The sequence below is a fragment of the Stegodyphus dumicola genome, chromosome 1 (genome assembly GCF_044657685.1).
Source record: "Stegodyphus dumicola isolate Sdum_Otavi_A_Nest chromosome 1, ASM4465768v1".
NCBI lineage: Eukaryota > Metazoa > Arthropoda > Arachnida > Araneae > Eresidae > Stegodyphus > Stegodyphus dumicola.
The window spans coordinates 174,784,729-174,802,258 of NC_140768.1; the positions used below are offsets into that span (position 1 = coordinate 174,784,729).

A 17,530-nucleotide genomic window follows, 5' to 3' on the forward strand; every position below is an offset into this window, starting at 1 on the left:
TTTATTATTTAAAGTCAAAAATACATTTAAATTGATATAAAATAAAATAGGAAAAATACTAAAAAAAACTAAACTAAGTTTTTATTCCAATTTTTGAAAAAATGTTATTAACTTTTACACAAAAAATATAGTAGGCAAATGTGTAATAACAATTTTATGTAACAATACATACTTTATAAACTTGTTCAAACAAATTTAAAACTTTGAATACATCAAATTAACAACAAACACAAAATCTAAAGTTCATAAACACAAATGATGTCCATAGCCTACACATCAACTTACAATAATGACCATTACACCATTAGTGTTTACACTGAAACTTTCATATATGTAAACAGTATGTAACCAACTATGCAGTAAGCTAAAATTTGTGTCTTGATTTGATTTACATGACTAAATATGAGTATATTGCCAAATGGCAACTACATGCATTGAAGGGTTAATCCAATAAGTACTTGTACTATATTTTACATTTCATCAGAGCCTCTACAACTGATGTGACTGCAATGAAAATTACAAAAATACCAAGAGGCAGAATTTAAGAGCAGTAGATGTTGCATCAAAAAGCAAAAACGTCTAGCACTGTCTCTGCTTTTCTTTACATCTTTTTCTTGAAGTAAAATGTTTAATCATGAGTTTAAACTTACAGCTCTAAATTTTTCAAGGCAGGGAGAAGAAAGAATAAGCAAACACGAATCTTAATTTACAAAATCAAATTTGAATACGAATTGTGGAAAAAAGTGAGAAGTGTTTATTGAAAGATACAAACTTAATTTTATTTTTATATATCATTATTGATCAAATTTTCATCTTATTCTGGAACACTTAAATTACACATAAACACAGAATCCTAAATTTTGCACATTTAGTTAATTCTTAGCAAGAATAACATCTTCCAAATCTAGGAGTTAATTGATATACAATTTCAAGGCATTTGCAAAACAATATCAATATTATATACCAAACAAAAACATAATTTAGATCATCGTAAAATATTAATTTTACAATATGATGTTCATATGCTTTTAAAAGATATAATTATGATAGATTATATAAAGATGACTATATTTTTTTTAAATAAAATTTGCATTTTTATAATGAAATTACAGAAAAATATATTTATTTGCAGTTCAAATAGTAAATAAAAATTTTCTTTTGCTTTCATTTTATAATAACAAAATATTTTGCAACCATTTTCAAACACATACAGTGGCTCATAAAAATGATCAGGCGCTTTGAATTTTTGTATTCTTTCATGAACAGAAAGGTTAAAGTAAATTAAAGCAAAAAGAAAGGCTTTTATTTTAATTATATATAAATTCGATACTTTTTTTACAGTAAATACATTTTCGAAAAGATGAAAATTAAATTCAAAAATGAATATAATTTATTTAATGAGGAAAAATAATCGGAGATTTTTAGCAACAGCTAAAAAATGACAAAAACATGCATTGCTTCTTAATATCTTGTGGGATAATTTTTACACTCAATCACTTCATTTAATCTTTTGGGCACTGACTCCACAAGTTTTTTTTTTTTTTTTTTTTTTTTTTTTGTTGTTGTTGTTTTGTTATTTCTGGACTTACTTTATGCCACACCTCTTGAATCACTGCTTGCAGTTGCTGCCGTGAAAATATGCTCTGTTTTCGAATTTTCGATTCTAGTTCCTGTCAAATATGTTCAATAAGATTAAGATCTGGCATCAGGGGTACTGCCTTAATTACTACTAGACACTTATATAACAGCCAGAGTCTAACATTATGCACAGTATGCTTTGGATCATTATCCCAGAAGAATTTAAATCTTATTTGTATATTAAGTTTTTGTGCTGACGATGCCAAATTTCACTTCAAGATGTCAAGGTATTTATACTAATCCACAAACACCAGAAAGTGTCATAGATACCCATATCATAACTCCTTCTTTGCCACTTATTACTAAGTTTTGCTTCTAAAATTCTTCCTTGGGTTTTCTCCACACTAACATTCGCCCATCTGAGCCGAAGATGTTAAATTTGCTTTCATCAGCAAACAACACTTTTGTTCCAATAGTTGGGTGTCCTTTGTTTCATCAATTTTGCAAATGTGGGTCGAAGTTCTTGGCTTTATTTACTGACATAAAATTTTCATCTTGCTATTCGCCCATGATATCCTGCAGATAGCATTACTCTTCTTACAGTTTCTGGATTTTCACATATTTAATATAATCCATGAAGTTCTGCAACAAGTTTAGGAGCAGTCAGTATTGGATTCTTTTTAATGTTCCTTAGAATAAAGCATTTTACTCCATGAGATAATTTAGATGGTCTTCCAGGTCTTCTTTTGTTTTGAATACGATTCTGTTTCTTATAATGCTTAATAATATCAAAAACTGTAGAATCACTTAAAGTAGGCAATTTTTCTCCCAAATTTCTCTTCCGTTTGATGCAAATCAACAACTGATCTGTGGGTTTCTAACGATATTTCCTTTTGTGACTGAGCCGTTGCAAGAAAACATTAAAATAAGGAATATTTTCTAAAAAGAAAATTTGAATTATTAAAGCAAAAGGCTTTTAGATAGTTGCCTAGCTTCTTTATTCAAAATAATTCCATAAAATTTATTTTTTTTTATTTATTGCAGACAATCTTAATTAGAAATTATGAAAATATCTGATTAATTTTGTGGTACCCTTTTTTTTCTTCCCCATTTCAGCTTAAAACGCTGTCTTTTAAATTTACTATTTCATTTTTCTAATTTATTTACTACAAAGAGAGAACTAACAAATCATGTACTCAAAAGGAAAATATTGTTTATTATTTTATTGCAAAGCTTTTCTTCTATTACCTAAAAAAGTAAAAATATTATTGTGCCCGATGATTTTTGTGAGACACTGTATTTACTTCCAACATACATGGACAATATGAATAAAGTTAAAAGACGTAGACACTTGCATACTGGTATCTTAAAATATAAATTATTAAATTTGTCTACAGTTCTTTAAAAAACTGCATTGCACTTATGTAATTCTAAAATGACAGTGCAATTATTTGTTAATGAAATTATACTACATAAACAATAATTTGTTTATACCTGTCCCTATGTTAATCTATAAAATTTACTTTAAAATTTGTCTTAAAAAAAGCTGAGGCAAATCACTATTAAAAAATATTTATTATTTTAGACAAGAATACCTTCTGATAAAATAAAGCAAAACAAGAAGAGAAAATAAACTTTTCTTCATAGAAAATACTTGATGAATAATAAATAATCATTGTAAAAATTAAAACCCCAGCTAAATTGCTGATCAATGTAGCTGATTCTTTTTATCAGATACAGTTAAAAAGATGTTTTAATCAAATATTTCAAAAAAGGTTTTAATGCAGAATTCTATATTTCAATTTTTAGCCTAACACATTTTAAGAAAATGAATTAAATTTAATAATAACTGGAAATTTTAGTTTTTGTAAGATTTAAATCCTTTTAAGAAAAGTAACACAAATAAGCAAAACTGGTCAAAATCTAGCTATTAAAGCTTCTACTTTGAAAATCATGTGGTACCTTGAGGACATGTGTGTGTCTTAGCTAAGCACTGGCTGCAAGCTTCACTGACTCACTTTTTACCTAATCACTTTTCCCAATTAATTATTTTTTTCCTATTTTCAACAAGATAAAATTTTGTCTCAGAAATCTTTTAAATGCTTTGCTAGATTTCAGAACAAACATTCAAGTTAAATTTGATTATTCTCATAACAAACTGTAAATTTCAAAATTGCTTAAAATATATTTCATAACAAACTTAATTTTTTTTTAATATTCTCAGATTTAAAATGAAGAAATTTGTGGCATAAAATTTCCAACCATTTATTTACAAATTACTCAAAATTTTCAAATATTTACTTAAAAAATATAAATAAGTTAGATTAAAAACACAAGTTAGTGGTTATAATTACCTGAGTTGAAGCCCATCCTCCATCTGTTGATCTTTGAGTATTTAACCATGCCACAATTTCTTTCTGAATAACAGCATGGCGCTTCACATGTACCAGCAAAGCATACGCAGTGGTTTCCACATTTAAAGCATCATACTTGTGAGGCAAACGAGGAACGACATAAGGCCTATTGTTTTCAACTTTTGATAAAAGTGGAGGTACATAATCTTTGCTCCAATATCGCAATCCAGCTGGGGGGCGGAGAAAATCATTATAAATTTTTCAAGAAATTTTATTGAAAAGTTAAAATATTTGCATGGAACACCAGAAACTAATGAATAATGCAATAAAATAATATGCTTTCCCCCAAATAAAATTACTAAATAGTTTAGATAGTGCTCTCAGTAAGAAATTCAACAGAGAGGGAAAAAAAAAATAATAATAATTAAACCTATTTCATTTCAACTCTAGTTGCTTTTATGCTATTTAATAAGCATTAAAAAGGTACTAAGAATAAGAACAAAAATATTAAAAAACAAATGCAAATAATGTTGGATGGTACAAGATTACGAGATTAAGATTTGAGTTTTCAAAACTATTTGATAATAGCGAAATAAATTTAAACAGCCCACCTTTATCAAATTTTTTCCCAGAAGAACTGAAAGTTTTGAAAGCATTGAAAATTTAGGAGGAAAAATTTGATCTGCAGCATTAAGAGTACAGGAGATCAAAAATGAAAGTACAAAAAATAAATGGTTCTCAGAAATCACATTTTATGTATCTCAAATCATTTTTATATTGAAGCTTGTTGAAAGAGATTCATAAATATTTAATAAATAAAATTAGCAAGTTAATATTCAAATATCACCAATCTTCAGAAATGGAGACTAAAATATTTTAAAAAGTACAAATTTGTATTTAAAGCTAAGGAAGAAATGTACGGAAATAGGAAAAACAAGTTTAAAAAATAATTTCAAGGGGCTATCAAATTATGCTTCATCATCTCATACCATTTACAGGGACACTGCAAAATATCACAGCAATTTCATTAATATGATTCTATGTGATTTTAAAATCACTAATATGTTGATAACATGAGAAGAATATCTGCTGATATTGCACAAATCTCTGTTTCAGAATAGCATCCATCAGCTTATCAAATTGTATGAAAATTATTTTCAAGAAGGTTGCTACAAATGGTAGATACAAATGTATGCACGAATACATATTATTTTGCTTCATCAGAAAATTAATTTTTTTCCCTCTTACGTTTTATGCTCTGAAGAAACAAGTTTGTGTCAGCTTTCAGGTTTTAGGCTGAAGTCTAAAAAATCAGAATTTATTTCTACCTCTTTTTCCCCCCTTTCAATAATATTTTATACAGATCTCTTTTTACTTCCTTGTATGAAGTAAAGGAATTATTGTAATCAAGAAAAATTCTGAGTATCACATTTCATCGAAAATATCTATTTTGACCACTTTTAAATACAATTGAACAATGTTTTTCCATGACATCTATACACATGGACAAAATAAAGGACTCTTTTTTCCCAAAATGGATTCAGAGGAGATTTTTTCATAACATATGTACATATTTATGCATTTTGCATAACTCTAAAAACAAGTAGTCTTATACCATTCAAGCATATGGAGCTTCTATAACATGTAGTTGTGCACCTTACATTTGGTTGCGATCAGCTGCAACAAATATATACATACAGGGGTTGGACAAAAATATGGAAACACCTTTAAAAAAACATGTTTCTTTGCTTAATATGGTGTAGGAAACCCGTTGGCATCCAAAACAGCTTGCAGTCTTCTCGGAATGGATAAATACAGTTCCTGTATGTTTGCCAAGGGAATATTATACCATTCTTCCTGCAAAACGGTGGCAAGTTCAGATAACGATGTTGGCGGAGGATAACGAGAATGCACTTTCCGTTCCAATGTAGACCACAAAGGTTCGATAATATTCAGGTCTGGTGACTGTGGTGGCCAGGGTAGATGGGACAACTCATCCTCGTGCTCAGAAAACCAGTCCTGGACAATGTGAGCTGTGTGAACAGGGGCTTTGTCATCTTGGAAGACACCATCACCATTGGGGAACAAAGTTTGTACCATGGGATGAACTTGATCGGCCAAAATGTTCACATAAATCTTGGCAGTCATGTGCCCTGACACAGTTATCATGGGGCTAGCAGAGAACCACGATATGGCTGCCCAAACCATAACAGAACCCCTGCCATGTTTCACTCTTGGCAACAAGCAGTCCGTATTATAGGCTTGAGATGGCGTTCTCCAGACGTAATCTCGGCCAGAAGTGGGAAACAATGTGAAAGAAGACTCGTCAGACCATATTACTCGCTTCCACTGCTCTATAGTCCAGGCTTTATGACTTAAACACCACCTTTTCCTGTTACAGGCATTAGCATCACTGATGAGTGGCTTCTCAATTGCAGCACGGCCAGCAATTCCCTATTTATGAAGCTCCCTTCTAATTGTTTTGGTACTCACATGGGTTCGGTAACACAACATTCATTTCAGCAGTAACTTTTGCAGCTGTGGTCTTCTTATTTTTCGTCACAATTGCCCTTAATGATCGTCTGTCACGATCACTTAGGACACACTTTCGTCCGCGCTGTGATTTAGCAGATGATGTTTTTCCGCTTTTCAAATATGCGGAATAAATCTTCGATACAGTACCTCTTGAAACACTAAACACCTCGGCTACCTTGCTTACGGAAGCACCTACCATACATGCTCCAACAATTTGCCCACGTTCGAAGTCTGTTAACTCTGACATAATGCAATGACAACCTCACATAACAGTACTCCGACAACAACTGAACTGTTTAGCACATTTACGAAGTTGTATAGGTGGCGTCAATAGTCAAAAACGCCAGCGCCACCTACATATTTCATTAAAATCAATCTTTCTTTTCAAACATGCATTTCACAAGGTGTTTCCATGTTTTTGTCCATCCACTGTATATAAATATATATACAGGGTTCATAGCCACATTTTAGTTAAAAAAATAAGCACCTACAAGCACTTTTCAAGCACATTTTAAGAAAAAAAATAAGCACCTGTCTAATTACATCATAGACAACTGCATAACCTTAAAAATTAGACTTGTAATTTAAAATATGAGAAATAAAGTACTTATTAAGAGAGAATAAGCATTATTTCAACCATGGAAAATAATTACTTTTTTTTTTTTTTTTAAATTTTAAATAATAGTTCAATTTACAGAACTAGTTTACAATGAGAGGAAAAAAATAAACTATGAAGAACTAAACTATATTACAAGATTTAATGATGAAATTTCAGTTCAAAATAGAGAAAATAAATAATAATAAGGTATATTTATTGTATTCACCTGGAACCTAATAATAAATACAATTTATTTTTCCACTCATATTGATATTTAAATAATTTAAATCTGAATTTTCATTGTATATCAGTTTTCTCTTAACAGATATTGCAAGCAAAGTAATTTAAGTAAAAAAGAGGAACATTTCTGAAATCAGAAGACAGAAATTTGCTTCATGCAGTCATCTTTAACAGTAAAAGCTTAACTAACCTGCATAGTTGGAAATTGGCGAATATTCGGACAGTCGAGCGTAACTTGAAGGAGCGGAAGGGGGGAGTAGACTGTAGCCGCTCTTTAGATTTTTCCGCTAAATAAATGCTTTTGACATTTCAATATGTGCATCATATAAAAATAAACCAATGGAACTAAAAAATATTCTGCTTAGCAAGCACAGTAAAACTCTTTTAAGTGTTCATAAACAAATCTCGGACTGAACATCAAAATTAATTATATCTGCAAAATATCACAAACGTTATTGCGCAATACATGCGCCGTAATTCTTTTCTACGTGATATTACACAATCGGAATCAACAACTACCGTATTAGGAGAGTAAAGAACTAAATAACTGGGGTGTTTTTCATTCTAATTTTCAACAGACGGCGTTAAATTTCCGGAATAGAATCATTCTTCGCTTAGGTTGGTAGACAGCAGAACTTTTAGTCCTATTCAATCCAGATTAGAAAGTGACCAAAAAAAAAAAAAAAAAAAAAAAAAAAAGGTCCATTGCTTGTTTTGCAGCAAACTGTAACAGTTTCAATATTCAAGATTTTGCGGAGAAAGGGGAGACCTCCCAACCTTCGTACTGTACAATATATTGGCCAAAAAAATGAAATTATTTTGACTATTCGATTACTTTCCCTTTATTTAAGCCATTCCAAATATTATTCCTTAGAAAGCTAATCTGTGTTAAAACACAACCATTTTTGGAAGTTTACTATACTTCAGCAGTTACTGCAACTATGTTATTATAAACATTCATACATATGCCCATAATATAAGCATAATGATCATAATAAACACGAATATGAACTGACCAAGCAGAACGAGAATGCAAATTTTTAAGATCTTGATAGAAATTCAAACATGTGTAGTATTTGGGTGGGAGGAAAAGAATGCCAAATGTAGTGGAATTTTCTACTGCTTTCGCAATTCTTTGACCGATAGAACGACGGACACTTGTCTGTACTCTTCCTGCACACCAAAGAATACGTTAATGCAGAGAAAGGGAAAAAAGCTATTTCCGGGAGTATGACTCACCATCTGACATTCCATATTAGGAAGAAAAGTTGTTTATTTATTTTCGGCTTTGGTACGGGGAAAAATAGCGCAAAATAGCACGTTCATTACACACACACACACACAAAAAAAAGACACTAAAAGCAAAAAATAAGCACTAAAAACAAAAAAATAAGGGCTTTAAAGAAAAAGTAAGCACATATAAGGGCCTTTATATTTTATTTTCAAATATAAGGACTTATAAGCACTTATAAGGACTGCTACGAACCCTGTATATATATATATACATTCTATACCTACTCTGCTATACGCCTTGGTGTGCTCAGTATTTTTTATTCTCATAAGTTGGTAAATTGTGCACTTTTTGCTGTAAAAGTGATTGAATTATGTTTTCTTCTGTTCCAGTTAAGGTTTTTATGCCTTTAGTTAACCTGCATGCAGTTATAGAGTTATCAACAATTTAAAAGTTTAAGTAGCGCTAAGCCTAACAAGGTCGCCATTTGTTTAGACATGGAACTCTTCGTAGAATAGAGAATTAAGTGAATTCGTGCACCAACTTCAGTGTCTGTTTGCCGGGTCGAACCAAAACTAAACTTTCAGTTTTGGGCATTGAAAAATCTGGTCTTCCTGCCTGCTGACCTAACTGCTTGCTTTTGCATAAAAACTTTAAATTTAACTGTTAAAAAAAAAAAAAGAAGAAGAAAAAAAAAAAAACTGTTTTTAACTGTATTTGGTGTTTTATTTATTTTTTTCATTTTACTATTTTTAATGAAGATGCTTTAAGTTTTTATTTATTTTTGCTTTCCTGTGAAGTCAGAATTGAATTAATTAAATGAGAAAAATATCTCTAATGAAATTTGAGGTTAAATGAAATGCAACAAAAAATGTGTATAATACAATAGGCTGTATAAGGAAGTTATGTGGTGTCCAAATCATATATTTTATGAAAGCCAGCTTAAACAAGAACCTTAAAACCTGCAAATGCTTTATAATAAATATTAAAAGGAAAAACAAAATTCATTTTCCAATAAATGCAAAAAAAAAAAAAAAAAAAAATTATCACAATTATTTTCTTATAAAAATGTAAGTATACCTGATTCTCTCATTTTACTATCTAAGATATTAAATGCGGCTTCACCATCAATGCTATTTACTAGTGTCAAAGCATATGAAACAATAGCTATTTCATATGGATCTTTTGATTCCTTGACGGTGTGAAGCATTTTCTCAAGGTATCTCTGAGCACTCCGTTTTGCTCTTGCTGCTTTAGCACCAATATCCTGAAAAAGTTGTCTTGGTTATACCGCAGGAAAAGGAAATCAAATTACACTTTTTTCAATAAAGTTAATATTTTAACAAGAAAAAATTTAACAATAAAGTTAATATATTAACAAGAAAAATATTTTTTAAAGAAAAAATATTTAGTTATATGCATAAATAATTTAAATGAAAAATGGAGGCTTAATTTCATCAACTAGTCCAGAAGAATGGGAAATACAGAACTACTCTTTTGGTACTTTTCTGTTTCGCCTGCGCAAATCTCGCCAAGCAGACTTTATTGGCGACAACACACAGTATACACATGAAAAATTTTAACAAATGTTAGTTCTAAGAAATTTTTACTTTGAAGGCATAAACATTTTAATATCATTTAAAATTTTGTAAAACGACAATAAATTTCTAAAAAGACATTAAGAATTTGCTATGCTTTCATGGTACAACATCCTGATTCGCTGTTTGATATCACGTGACCCCAAGTGATCTCATCTCATGGAAATTACGCTATAAAAATCTAATTCTCTTAGTAATTATCTACATTAATTTCAAAGTTAAATCTTAATTTGGAATACAAGTTTAAATGCAAGAATTATTTCAATTCATACAAATAGCTTACTTAGAAATTATGTAAAACTACAGTGCTTTACTTCACTAGTGCATTCTCATTAGAATTGATGAATTTAACACTTGACTTTGCCTTTTCTATATTTTCGCCTTCAGGTGAGCAGTGTGATTGCATCCTAATTGACTTAATTACCACAAATGGCCTTAGGGCATAAAATTGAACTATTTGGTAAAAATTCTATGTAATTGTAAGTCGATATTGAAAGAAACAATCTGATAAGAAACGGCTGCAACTTGTTTTGCAAATGAGGCGTACTAGGTTACCAATGAGGATATTCCTTTTGGCATCGGTTGTACCATTTTTGGCAACTTTATCCCTTGCCCCTGCAAAATGGAAAAGTACCACCTTTATATATATATATATATATGTGGTGTACCACCACAAAAATCTGCTCTAAAATCTCAAGGGCCTATTTAGAAATTGGCATTTTTAAAAAATTACTGTAAAAGCCTCCAACATTCAACTAACCAGAAAGCTCAAATAACCGGAATATTACAGAATTTTAGAAAATATTTTTTCTCCAAAAAATTTAGTGAATGAGAGATTTGTAATGCCATTATATAGCTGATATTACTAGTAATACTTATACATTGTCACAAAACAGTGTGATTTAGTGCCAATAATGGATAAGCATGACATCACAATATATTAAGTTTTATAAGTTTGTTTTGGTTCAATGTAAATTCAGTTAATTCTCAATAAGCTGGTTTTGTAAAGGAAGATATATTTTGTATTTTTTCCTCACATTTCGAAAAAAAATAATTAGTATTTGACATTGCATGAAAGTGGAGTATTTTCAAAGATATAGAATTAGGCATAAAAAGTAAGCCACAATACTGGACTTAGAAGTGGATAAACGATAACGATGTAATGTGAAAACTTATGATAAGCGACTTTAATTTTTTATATGCTATATCCACAATTTGTCTTTTGAATACATAATGAGCTGTTCATTTAAATTTCTGCCAGAATTACTGGTGATGCTTCTGGAAACTTTCATGTTCTGTGAGATTTCATTATTGGATCTGACTTACAACATAAGTCGGCTTTATAAGACTGAAATGCACTTTTTTTTTTTTCCTCCCAAAATCTTAAAGGTAGGTTTTTGATATTCAAATAACAAATAAGATGATTATTATATAATTTAGAGAGGAAATGTTCCCCTCTAATTTTATTTCTCTAATGTGAATTCGATGCTTTATATACTCAACTATCTGGAATTTTCACGTATTCGGAATTTGGCATTTCCCAAGCTTTCTGGATAGTCTAGCTTTACTGTATTGTTAATTGAATTTAAACAGCTCTATCAAAATGAAGAGATTTAGAAGAAATTAATTTTGGAGGCAAAGCAATAAATTGCTCCTAAAAAACAAGAAAGTTTTAACATCCTCAAAAAAGGAAGTTTAATTGCATAGAACTTTTATGAAATTGCATTTTTAACATGCTAAGCAGTTTTTTAAATGAAAAATATTGATGTATAGGAAAGGTACTGTTACATAAAGAGGAATGTTTTTTGTTCTACAATTAATAACAAAATATAGGCAGTTAAAAAAGCTAAATTTTGCATAAATCTTAACCCTTACTTTTATGCTTCTGAATTTCTGAAATTTGAGGGGAAGGAGAGGGATCTTATTAAAAAAGTCAAAAGCAGATAGATTTGAAATACAACAGTATGTATGAATCTTATTGAAAATATTTACAGAAGGATAGTGAAGATCATATGTTATAAATAGCTTAGTATTAAAGTTTTAATCTTCTGTTATACTGCAACATACTCTCCTTATGTTATATTTTATTAATTGATTATAATAGTGTGCATGAACAAAGATTTGAAAACATTCAATTTCATTTTTTAAAAACATTCTGAAAAAATAAACAATTTTAGTGAAATTATGCTAATGACTATAAAATAATGTGTGATATAAAAATAAGAAATTCAATTCATTATTGATATCCCTAGTTAATATATCACAAGCATTTTTTTAGTTAAAATATTTTTGAGAAGATACTAATATAATGCAAATCGTAAATAATGCTAGCAGAATGATGCATAAATAGAAATGATAGTAAAATTACAAAACTGAGTTTAAAGGCATATTTAAATCTAATAATTAACATAGTTACACAATTAGTAAAAACTGCTTATCATAGTACTTAAATTCCATTTCAGTAATATAAAGAAATTGACATCAAATACCTAAATATCTTTAAGCATACAGAAATATTAATTTATTTTCTAACTACCCCAAAAATACTAATTTACTTAAAAATTTCTTTTTAAAAAACTAACAAACTTACTCCACTCAAATCAGTTATTTCAGCTAATGTTATGAGCACATGTGCAGTAAGTGTAATATTACGATATTTAGTAGAATCTTTCGAACGACCAGACTGAAAATAGAAATGTCTAGTAAATAAAACACTTATTAGCCATCAATTAAAAAATTTATAAAGTTATTGATATAATGAATACATTAAAAATATCACAGTGATGTAATTCAACCAAATATCAACAGGAATGTCATAAACCAGTAAATAATAACTTACTGTCAGTTTCATTTTTCGATCCATTGGATATAAAGTTGTCTCATAGAATGCACCTTCATATGTTTGGTGATCCACAAGCCATGATACAGCTTTGTATATAACAGTAGGATCTATATATAAAAAGTTTTCCCACTCTTGGAATGATGCTTTGTGAAATATTCTAGCACAAAATGCAGTCAGCCTAAAAATATTTACAGATGGTGAATTAAATGGGAGTACCAAAATAAAAACACTAAGAATATATTTTACAAATTCAAAAAAGGCATTTATTAATCTACAAATCACTAGTTTCCCTGATGTTTTACTCAAGTATTAACTATGACAGCATTTAACTAATTTTAATTTTGATGCAAAGATTTAATATAAAAATACCCAGTTGTTAGAAAAATTGCCATTAAGGGAAGATTTTAAGTTTCGAATAAGTGCCTTAAAATACACTGTCCTCCAAAAGTTAAGGAACAGCAGGTTTTCAAAGCTCACCATTACAAAAATGTCAGTAACGTTTAGATTAAAAGTTCATATGCATGACAGTAATGAAGTTTAAAAAAATATGTGCGAAAACATAATAGCTAAGAAATGAATACTTATATAGGAGACAGAGAAAAAATGCAAAAACTGTAATTTTTGTTTACAAGTGTTGATCTTCAGCTGTTTTTGTGGACAATATTCAGAAGAGTCTATCAATGTCCAGGAGAAGTTATTTGCCTGATTCAATGAGGTGGTGGGCGATCGAATGGATGGAAATGGAGATGTCACAAGCTGATGTTGCTAGACGTCTCAATGTCTCTCCTAGCATGGTCCACCGACTATGGAATCAGTTTGAATCCAAGGATTATGTGTCTAGAAGACATGTTTCAGGCAGACATAGAGTTACCACACCTACGGGTACTGTTATTTAGCTCTTTCGGCCTGAAGGAAGAGTAACATTGCCGTGCCTCCGCCTATGGCAGATCATTTAGTGGCAACAGGAACAAGAATCTCGGCTACTACAGTGTGTAGACACCAGCACAATACAGGTCTCCATGCAAGATGGCCAGTTGTTTGTGTAACGTTTGCCCAAGGACACAGAGGTGCCTGTTTATGTTGGGTAAGAGAACTCATCTCCTGGACTAGTCAACAATGGGCATCTGTTCTCTTCACAGACGAGTCCAGGTTCACATTGGAGAGTGATTCAGGTTGTCAGCTGATCTGGAGGGAACAACGCACCAAATACAACCAATCCCACATTGTGGAAAAACACAGTTACAGAGGTGGTGGAATAATCGATTGGATGGGCTGGGATCTCTCTCAGTGGTCACACTGACCTGCAAGGAAAAACTTTGATCGATGTGAGATATCGAGACGAAATCCTTGATCAATATGTTTACCCATATGCTGCTGCTATTGGTCCTGGAGTTATTCTGACGGACAGCAGTGCGCGACCGCACCAAGCTTGGGTTGCTGAAGAATATCTTGAGGGTTACGGTATGGAGCAGATGGAAAGACCAACTGAATCCCCAGACCTGACTCAGATAGAGCATCTTTGGGAGACAGGTTTCTGCTTCAGTCCTTCTCCAAGGTTGTTAGATAATGAACTTGAACAAGGATTACTCGGTGTCTGGTCATTGCTTCCCATTTCACTGACTGACAACTTAATTGACAACATGGAACATCGCTGTCAACAATGTACTGCAGCTAGGGGTAGACACATTCCTTATTAGAACCCATTTCTGTATTGTTACCACTCCATTTTTCCTCAAAAACTGGGATATACTGTTTCTCCAAGACTGGATTTCGCTGACATGAGATAAATTTTTTGCCGTAATTCACGTTTGTGTTGAACTTTAGAAACATTCTATGTCACATTCATGAACCCTTTCACGACGGGGTCCCGTATACGCATTCCCTAAGAACTACTCTTACAGCTGAGTGTCTCGTCCACACATCACTAGAGATTGCATTCAGAGGACGGGTGATGTGTATATGCATTTTAAGCTGGAACGTTTTTCTGAAGACCACTAGATGGCCTCCTATGTCCATTACTTTAGAAATGAACACAGTTTTAGGTTCATGAACTTGAGTTTGATATATTCCGCCTGACTTTGGTATTTTACTCATCAAATGTTGTGAGGATGGGGTGGGGGAGGGAAAGCGCAAAAAGAAGAATCGCTATTTCGCTGATCGAATTTAAATTGCCACGTGCTAATATAAAAATTCACGTGTCTGATTTATATCTAATTCCTTTTTTTTTTTATTCTATTTTTTCCCTCTACTATGTATGGTCTTTTAGGGTTACTATGTGGAGTTCTGTTACGTTTTGCATTGCCTTCAGATATATTTCTATTTCTTTTCTTTTTATTTCGGATAGCCTCACCTCCAGTCTATTATAGCGGGAAGGCGATATTTATCAGAGGAAGAATACCCTCATATGGTTAATGAACCATTTAATAACACAGATGAGAGTAATGATTCATTTTCTAAAGAGTTAGAAAGTGATACTTTTTTAAGAAAATGACACTTCTCTGTGCTTCAACATTTACCACACTCAGTCTTCATTTTAAATTTTGTTACTTCTTACAGTAAATAGTCTTTATTGTGTTGTTTTATTAATTTTAAACTTCATTGATGAATTTTATCAATTAAAACTTTGGAATAATTTGAATAGCGTTTCCGAAAATTATTTTACAAGATAAGCAATTTTTTAACTATATTTTCATGTAAAATAAAGAAAAAAAGGCTATTAAGTGCTAATTTTAACATATATAAGAGCTCAAGTAATAATCTAAAATGATACCAAAAACTACAATGCTAGAAGTGAAACTCTTTTTTTTTTTTTTTTTTTTTTCTGATTTTTTTTTCCCCCCCATAAAATTAGGCTTAGCGATGCAAAACCTCCATCCTGTACGTTGACTGCCTTCACTTCCCTTCCATCTCGCACGAGCGTCTTAAACAAAGGTGCGAAGTCGTAAAAGGGTTAAAGACCTGTTTAGTGAACATGTCCTGTAAATTTCTTGTTTCTATGTTGCTTCATTCTCAAATTAGACACAAAAAACATGCTGTTCCTTAACTTTTGGAGGACAGTGTATTTAAAAGTAACCAACTGGAATAAGTTGGATTCAAAAGGCAGTTATAAAAATTTAATATATACTATATATAAAAGTCTTAAACATGTATAATGAAAGAAAAATTTGCAAAACATTTTTTAATTGGAATTTAAACAAAAATTTCTGCATTAAATAAATTTTCAAAAATTTTTAAATTAGATATAAAATAGTGATTAAAATAATAAATGTGATTTTTTTCCCATCAGTTTACACTTACCACACACTAGGATATGCATCCCATTGAAAGGGTGAAAAGGAGCCATCGCTAAGTTGATAGCTCAATTGCCTTTGGTAACCTAAATTCAATATCATAAAATAATTTCAGTTTAAGTGTAAAGCTCATTTAACTTTTGATATAAGAAATAATTATAATAGCACACTTATTTTTTAAACTTCTAATTTCAGGGGTGGGAGGAAGGGTTTTCAGTGTTATGGAATTGTAACAAACAATTTTTAGAAGACTGATATTAAAATGCCACAGAGTTGACAATATAAACAATGCAATTTTTACTTTATATTTAATATTCCAAATTAATCTGCCAAAAATTAAATGTAACAATGGATATTAACCTTTTGATTTTGATGCTTTTCAAATTTTAACAAATGATAATCATGAATAAATGGAATTTATACCTTATGTTATTAAATTTTCAAATCCTATGGCTAACTGCTGTTGTCATAAGAAATCATCTTCCACTCAATGCTTTGCATTATGTCAGTTTTTTTTTTTTTTTTTTTTTTTTTTTTTTTTTTTTTTGTAAAGAATAATGGAAGAACTTTCTTGAGAATATTTTATTCATACTTCCTTCTCCTTACATTTCATATACTTTTTGTATAATAACAATTAAAACAAGAGTTTAAGCATCAAAATGGCTTAAGGCTTATAAATTGCTGACAGTTGTAATTTTTACAACATAGATTCAACCTTTAGTTTTCATATAAATTGTTAATTATTGCATATAAAAAATCATATAATCGAAAACTATTTATTTAACTAGCAATAATTACATCTACTTTTAGAAAAAAGCATGAAGAAATAAAATTTTAAAATTATTGTTAAAAAGTAAACAGAATAATTAAAAAGTAAATAAAATAATTTTATTTCATAATTAAGTAGGGGAGCTAGCAGCTAGCTGTAACAAAGGTAAATAGTCGCATGCATGTTACTGAGTGGTTTTTAAAATTTTACCTAAGCAACATTGTTTTGATCAGTACTAGTATAACCAATGCCCACTGAAATGGGTAGCGAGAGGTTGCGTGCATTTTGCTCCATCTTTAGCTAGTTAATGGGGGGAGGAAGGGGAATATTTCACAAATTTTGATTTTGACCTTTTCTAAAAAGATTTCACTTGCTTATTTTGTCTATATATTAAGTTTTAAAATACTGCTCACAATACTTTTTTTATAAATCAATAAAAACATCCAAAACCATACAATAGGGTAAGGTGTAACAAAATTTAACAACTGGCCTGAG

At 30.6% G+C, this 17,530-nt stretch overlaps 1 protein-coding gene across 7 annotated transcripts in view; it reads right to left on the minus strand.

Annotated features, from left to right (window-relative positions):
- The window catches only part of LOC118190646 (CD109 antigen-like), a 418,585-nt gene that overhangs the window by 17,276 nt on the left and 383,779 nt on the right, over positions 1–17,530 (minus strand). For all 7 annotated transcript variants that reach the window (XM_085823099.1, XM_085823094.1, XM_035361392.2 and 4 more), the window contains 5 exons: positions 16,274–16,352; positions 12,974–13,154; positions 12,725–12,817; positions 9,617–9,803; positions 3,933–4,162 (listed from right to left, as the gene is read on the minus strand). In XM_085823099.1, the coding sequence (XP_085679225.1) occupies positions 3,933–4,162; positions 9,617–9,803; positions 12,725–12,817; positions 12,974–13,154; positions 16,274–16,352 (770 nt within the window). The remainder of the gene's footprint in view (positions 1–3,932; positions 4,163–9,616; positions 9,804–12,724; positions 12,818–12,973; positions 13,155–16,273; positions 16,353–17,530) is intronic.